At 48.5% G+C, this 7,147-nt stretch overlaps 1 protein-coding gene across 1 annotated transcript in view; it reads right to left on the minus strand.

Annotated features, from left to right (window-relative positions):
* Positions 1 to 6,706, minus strand: part of IFNLR1 (interferon lambda receptor 1) — a 425,551-nt gene extending 418,845 nt beyond the window's left edge. Inside the window, exon 1 of the mRNA XM_069622685.1 lies at positions 6,363 to 6,706. Coding sequence (XP_069478786.1) covers positions 6,363 to 6,423 — 61 coding nt within the window. The 5' untranslated portion in view covers positions 6,424 to 6,706. The remainder of the gene's footprint in view (positions 1 to 6,362) is intronic.
* Between the last annotated feature and the right edge of the window lie 441 nt (positions 6,707 to 7,147).

A 7,147-nucleotide genomic window follows, 5' to 3' on the forward strand; every position in this document is an offset into this window, starting at 1 on the left:
ACTGATGAGGCCGAACCATGTTTGGGGATGCTTATGGTCTCGTGCAAAAGAGATGTGACCAAGCAGTTCGGGCTGGCCTGCCAGGCCTTTTGGGGTGGGACCAAGCCTGATTTGCATATGGTCTTTCCCCTTTTGTAATGGCTTGGCAAGCAAATAACCATGGGTTGGAGCGTTGCCCAGAGCTGTGCCAGTGTTAGAGATTGATTCAAAATCGTCCAGCCATCAACTTTTGGTTTTGTAATATATCGCACCTGGCATAGTCCTAGGAGAAACCAAACTTGTAATGCTCCAATTAAAACATATCCCCACACTGCAAACTATTTGTCCATAACATGTTTCAACTTTCAACACGCGTCCCGGGAGGATAGCTCAGTGGCAACGTGCTCGCCTTGGAAGCAAGACGACACGAAGCAACACAAGTTCGAACTCCAGGTCCGCGCTTACAAACCTCTGGGTATTTAAGCGCGTTATAAATATGCAACTAAGACAACAACAACAAAATTCTGTAACAGCGCCATGATGCCCCCGGGCTGTGTGAGCGTTTTAAAAAGGCAAATAATAAATAAATAAATAAATAAAATCCCTCTAATTCAGGGTTACAAATTGAAAGGACCTGGGAGACCTTTAACTCCAGTTTGTAGCCTGGAAGACCTGGTTAGCTTGACACAACAGCTACCAGGAGCTGCTTTTAGCTCCCCAAACCGACTGAGGCCGAACAAACACACCTAGGTGAATTCAACTTTGTGCCTTTGGGACAATCTATAAATAATCATTAGGACACATCTACACAACATTTAAAGCATAAGGGGTCATAAAAGACAAAATGATAAGTTGGCATTGTATATGGAATGCAATGTACTCGCTCCTCATTCCCCAGTGGTAGCGCCTAGTCACTGGTTAATGGTGGCTGCCTAGGACTTGTTTTTGGCTTCTGCTCGTCTAGTCTTAATTTCGATCCCTGTCATTTATAAATTGGCATTCGACATTCACATTTCTGACACCACATTTACATCAACGACATCTACGTGTAGTTTAAGACACAGTAAACTCTTGCAGACAATAGAAACATTTTGGGGATACACCCTTAGCTTCACTTTCCTGGGTATGCACCGTATGCACCTCTTTTCAAGTGACACACTCAATCCAGATAATTGACAGCATGGACTATATCAGTTACGTGTGTGCAATTTGCGCCTTTTCCTGGTGCAAAGTGTGCCAGAATGTGTCATTTACACCGCAACCTATGTCCATAGAAAAGTCAAAAAATATTTTGCGAATCAGGTGTACCGCTTTTTAAGTTTTGGGTATTAGATGGCACTAACGAGCTGACTATAAGCCGTGACTATTGTCATTGGAAGTACATGCCTTGCACCCACCACGCCCGCCAGCTGTTTCTACAAATACCCAGGCTGTAGGTGACAATAGTGTGTGATTCAGGGAACAGCCATGCCTGGGTGGCACTGTTTGTTCTTAAGGAGCACCAGCGCAGTCACCCCACACCCCCTGCAAGCGCAAGTATTGACATTATGCTCGTTGGTATGCCGTGCTTCTTGAATAACCTGTCCTGTAGTAAAGCTATTATTCAAGTCACGCTGTTCTGGAACTGATTTTGTCAGAGGCGTAACGTAACGGAAATGTGTAAAAGCCTTCATTTATGTATTAACATTTATAGAGCGTGCAGCAGCCCTGCGGCATCGTGGCGCTGTTACAGAGAACGTTGCTGGTTACAGAGGAAGAATACTTAGTTACATGACAGTGAGGAATGAAAGCAACAAACAGTGCGAAGAGGACAAGGAAAACACGCTGAGTAAGGGTTAGCAGGGTGGAAGTTAGTTGAAGAGTGTTATTTTGAGGGTTTTGCGGAAGGCTGTGAGGGAGGTTTCGGCTCTGAGTGCATTGGGTAGAGCGTTTCAAAGTTTGAGTGCCACGTGTGGAACACCGATTCCCCCCCCGCTTTAGCTCTTTTGATGGGAGGTAGTGACTTCTCCTGGGACATGAGGAAGTGAACCTAGTGATGGTTTCAGATAGGTAGGGTGGGGCAGTGAGGATGAGGCATTTGTGCGTTAATGTGAGCGTCTTAAAATTGATGCTCTCCTTAACAGGGAGCCAGTGGGTGGGCCGTCTAGCCTGCGTGATGTGGTCTCTCTTGGGGATACTGAGGGCTGCTCTAAGCATGTTGTTTTTGACTATTTGGAACCTGTTTCGATTTTTTGGCTGAGGTGCCTGCAAGTAGAGCATTACAATAATCTAATTTGGCTCCAATAGTGTCTTGGGCGATGGAGAGGCAGTTTTGGCTGGTTAGGAAAGGTTTTATGGTGTTTGGTTTGGTGGTGTGGGCGGCGGCGGAGGCAAGGGCACTGACTGACCTGTCGGGACATCGACAGGGTGGAGTCTAGGAAGACTCAGAGGGTCTTTACAGAAGAGGAGACAGAGATGGTAAAGTTACTGTATTTTTGGTCGAGCTTGGGCAGTATTTCTTTAGGGCCCAAGAGGATGATCTCTGTTTTGTCCCCATGTAGGCACAGTCCATTGGCTGCCATCCAAGCTTGGATGGTAGTGTAAGTTTGAAGGAGGGCTGCTGCATCTTGGTAGTAGGATCCAGTGAGAGGGAGGTGTACTTGCATGTCGTCGGCATAGTTTGTGTAAGCTATGCCAAGGGAGTCGAGTTTGTCGAAGAGTGTCTTTGTAAACAGGTGGTAGAGGGTAGGCGCAGTGCAGGAACCCTCGGGAACTCCGCAGTGGATGGTGGTGAGATCTGCGCTAGCCTGGTCAGAGTAGACCTTCATGGCTCGGCTTCTAGGAAGGATGCTATCCAGAAAGAGGCCTGTTTGGAGAAGTGAGCTGCGATGGAGAGGTGGGAGGTAAGGATGTTATAATCAACGAGATCAAACATGGCCGAGAGATCCATAAGTAACAGGAGGGCTGGTTTGCCATTGTCCATTATCTGAGTGATTTGGTTTTTTTAGGTCCAGTAGGGCGGTTTCAATGTTGGATCTGGTTGTGGGCTGCTTTATCTAGGATCTTAAGGAGGAAATTGACAGTGGTGATGGGCCGGTAGTTGTTGGGGCATGTGGGATCAAGAGAGGATTTATTTTAGAAGGGGGCGGACCCACGCTTCTTTTAGGCTGTGAGGTTCAGTTCCTGTGGAAAGAGAGGCATTGATGAAAGCTGTAATGATAGGGGTCAGTGCGTCAGCGCATTCTTTAATAATGTCAGGTTGGCAAATGTCTCCTTTGCATGTGGAGGGTTTGATGTGGTGGAGGAGATCTAAGACTTCCGATTCTGTGACTTTTCTGAAAGAGAAGAGAGGGGTGAACGGATTATGAGGAGGGGAGCTAGGCATGGTCTGCCGGTCGGGCTTGGGTAGTGCTGTGCGTTGTGAATTAATGTTATCTTGGAGAGGTTTGATTTTGTTTAAGAGGGCTGTCTGTATGCTGGAGCACCAGGTTTGTCTTTAATGATCTCGTCTGGACTGGAGGAAAGGGTGATGAGATGTTGAACAATGGAAAACATTTCCTTGGATTTGGAGTTGGCATTGGTGATCCATAGGTTGAAGGATTCAGATTTAGCTTTGGAAATGGCATTTTTCTGTATTGTGAGGAGAGTCTTTTAAATTCTTCCAGAGTGGAATCACTAGGCTTAGACTGCAACATTGGTAGGGCAAGCGTTTGCTGGAGCGAAGGGCTAATAGCTCTCCCGTGAACCACGAATTGGCGTGCATGGATTTTTTTTTCCTTTTTGTCTTCAGTCGGGGCAATAGTATTAATGGCTTTGGTGAGAGTGTGAGATGTCGGTGAGAGAGGTGGGGTTTCTTACGAAGGGGGTTTGAAATCCGTGACATCCAGGAATGGGAGGAGGTTGCGTTTGGTTAATTTTTTGGAGCTTCTGACCTTGGCTGGCGGGGCATATGAGAGTAATTTGGCGGTGCGTTTAGTGGGAACAGTGAATTGGAAGCATTTGTGATCCGTCCACGGGTATGCCGAGATGGAGGTGATGGTGGATGAGCACTTGTGGTCTGCAACCCAATCAAGGGTGCGGCCTTTGCAGTGAGTTGGGTCTGTGACTCTTTGTGAGAACCCTAGGTCAGTGAGTTCCCCGGCTAGGGCTGAGGATGCTTTGCCCTTAGGGTCATCGAGACCTAAGTTGAGGTCTCTGAGTAAGATGGTTTTAGTGGGGCTTTTTAGGTTGTTCCCTAAAACGTGGAGGAGGTGCCCTTGGAAGTCAGGGGCAGTACCAGGTGGTCCATAGGTGACAAGTATATTTATTGTACACTTGGCGGATAGGGACAGTTTGGCAGAGAGGAGGTCGGCGTTACTTTCGTATGGGGTGGTTGCATAGCCTAATGGGGAGTGCATCCTTGTAAATGAGGGCTACACCTCCACCTTTAGATAGCTTCCGCTCCCGACGCAGGATGGAATATCCCTGGGGAAGGGCAAGAGAGATGGCTGGGCCTGATGCCTCATGGAGCCAGGTTTCCGTAATGGCAAGTAGGCCAAGATCTAGGGTGGTGATGAGGTCGTTGATCTCGAGGGCATGGGCACGGAGAGAGCGAACATTGAGGAGAGCACATTTGAGGGCAGGGCGGGGACTGTTCTTTTTAAGGGGAGAAGTGGGGAGAGGGGAGCTTGCAGGGCAGCAAAGAGGGATGGCTGCGGACAAGCTGGGGAGGGTGAGTTTAGTGCTGGGAGGTGTGAGTGTGCAGGAGAGATGGGCGAGGGGATCCAGAGGGTGTGGCTGGAGAGCTGGTTCATGCTGGTCGTGCAGGTACTTGGGTGTGGGGATGCGTGGTGATGTGGATGTGCTGGGAGTACGGGAGCATAATCTGGGATTTCTCCTGTCTGTGAGGAAGGGAAGGCTGGGGTGCACACAGAGCTTAGTGCTCCGAGCCTGGAAAGCCTAGCGTGTAGTAGGGTTTGAGCGCCTGGACGGGCAGTGCGGTAGCTAGAAGGGGTAGCGTTGGCTAGATTCGTCGGGTGAGGGAGAGATGGGGGAAGAGGTGTGCGGTAGTGGGCAGCATTATGTCAGTGTACCAGAGAGTAGCTGCGATAAGTGCTAGTGAAAGGAGGAGGGGCCGTATGAATGTGGTACATGGTGTGTGCTGATGTGTGAGCGTGTAAGCAGGCGTGGAGATCGTGAAAGGATACATTGGTGGGTGAAGGTGGGGCACAGTGCGAGTGAAAAACATTTGATTTGGCACAACGTGAGCAGAGCAAATTCAAACACAATAGGTGGCGCTATGGATATGAGGTTGGCTGGGCACAGTGCAAGTAAAAACAATGTTTGGCACAATGTGAGCAGAGGAAATTCAAGCACAATAGTGAGGGGCTGAGTGCCACATTTTCATTCATTTGTATGGCAGAGAGGAGGATTGCCACACAACTTCCGTTTGCGCCATCTCCCTTCCCTTCTGCCATACAAATGCCCCACTATTTGCACCAGCATGCATTTTCATACCGGTGCAAATGCTGGGGATCCCTATGGAGCTGGACTGCTGTATGCAGCAGCATAGACCAGGCGGACTCCATAGGGTTCCATTTTAAACACTGCCTCGCATTGCAGGCAGCGTTTACAATTAAACGCTGTCTGCATGGTAGGCAGCGTTTACTCGGCTGCACAGGGGAGCACTCCTGCATATTTGCACTCTGCCATGCAAATGACCAGTGGCGGAGACCCGCCCGCCTACGTCTGCTTCTACATGGAAATTTGCCCTGGAGCAATCAGGAAATGACATAGCCATCTCGCCTCTACACCTGCACACCCCACAAAGCATAACATCGCGAGGTGCCTGCATCGCTGAAGGACACATTTCAAGATGTAAAAAAAAACGATGAAATACATCAATACAAAGTGACGTATCCGGTCTACAACCAGGAAGTAGTGGTTGCTGGCAGGGCACTCACAAACAACTTGCAATTTGTTTTGTTTTTCTAGTGAACAGACCATGCTTTCATGGCCAACACACTTGCATGCGAGACCGAATTGAAGCCATGTCTCAATATCACTATAGTTCCAGTCCAGTGCTTCCCTTGTTCAATTATTGGCATTAGCAGCCTACGCCCACTTTTTGCGAATCAATTTAACAAAAACTACAAATCCCAGAATGCAACGGTTTTTACAAACGGAATCCAAAGACTGGTGTACTGGTTTCCCAGTGACAGGAGCCACCTGATTGCCCTCTACTGCCAATTTCCGTCAATTGTTCAATATACTGTACTTCATAAATAATTACAGTCGGCAGTACCAGAGGCAGACGAACGCTTTCCAAGTAACACCTAACAAGATGTTGCACCCCCCTAACCTGGTGTTGGGTCTCCCCTACACACGGGGGGCTGGGGGACACATTAAGTAGGAAGGAACCATACCTGCGACGTGCTGCAGCAGGTAGAGGAGGGCACAGGCGGCACACCTTGCCCTCACAGCCATCCTCGGAGTCAGCTGAGCTCTGCCCTTCCTGCTTCGAGGTCCGCGCGCCTCGGCGTACTTTCCTTTTCTCGCAGATTGTCGTGGGAGGCTGGTGGCAACACAGGGTGCAGCTAGAGGAAGGGCCAATGGCAGCGTTGCCAGGCCCCCTGGGGTGGAATGCAGTCTGGCAAAGAACCACCGCACCGCACATCAAATATTCTGCGTTCCGTGGCGAGGCGAGAACCTCTCTTGACTCCTCCACTGCAAACAAATCTCCACATTTAAAGTGTACACGATGAAAGTAAAGCAAGCATCTTGAGCCAGCCCACGGCACATTGCATTCTGGGACTTGTAGTCATGTTATTCCCTTCACGAATACTACCCGAGCAGGCAGTGGCCTTTACCACGAGTTACACATTACATATATGAGCAAGCCCCTTGGGCTACTGTTGGGCATACTCAAAGCCAACACATGTGACTACAATTCCTCAATAGTTTGCGTTTATTATAGGTATATCCACTTTTTGCGGACTCCATACATTTAGTGATTGTACAAAGTTCACTAACATTCCAAATTCACATTGCATGCTATTACGAATCCCAGGCTGTCTTTAATTACTTCAGCAACTCATTTGCCTGCTCAATGAAGGCAAACACTTTCAGGAGACTTTCAAAAATAACACTGGCATGCCCTATGCAACACACACTTTGATATTACTATGATACGCTATGCTTAACACTGATG

The sequence above is a fragment of the Ambystoma mexicanum genome, chromosome 11 (assembly GCF_040938575.1).
Source record: "Ambystoma mexicanum isolate Mex_15411 chromosome 11, UKY_AmexF1_1, whole genome shotgun sequence".
Taxonomy (NCBI): Eukaryota; Metazoa; Chordata; class Amphibia; order Caudata; family Ambystomatidae; genus Ambystoma; species Ambystoma mexicanum.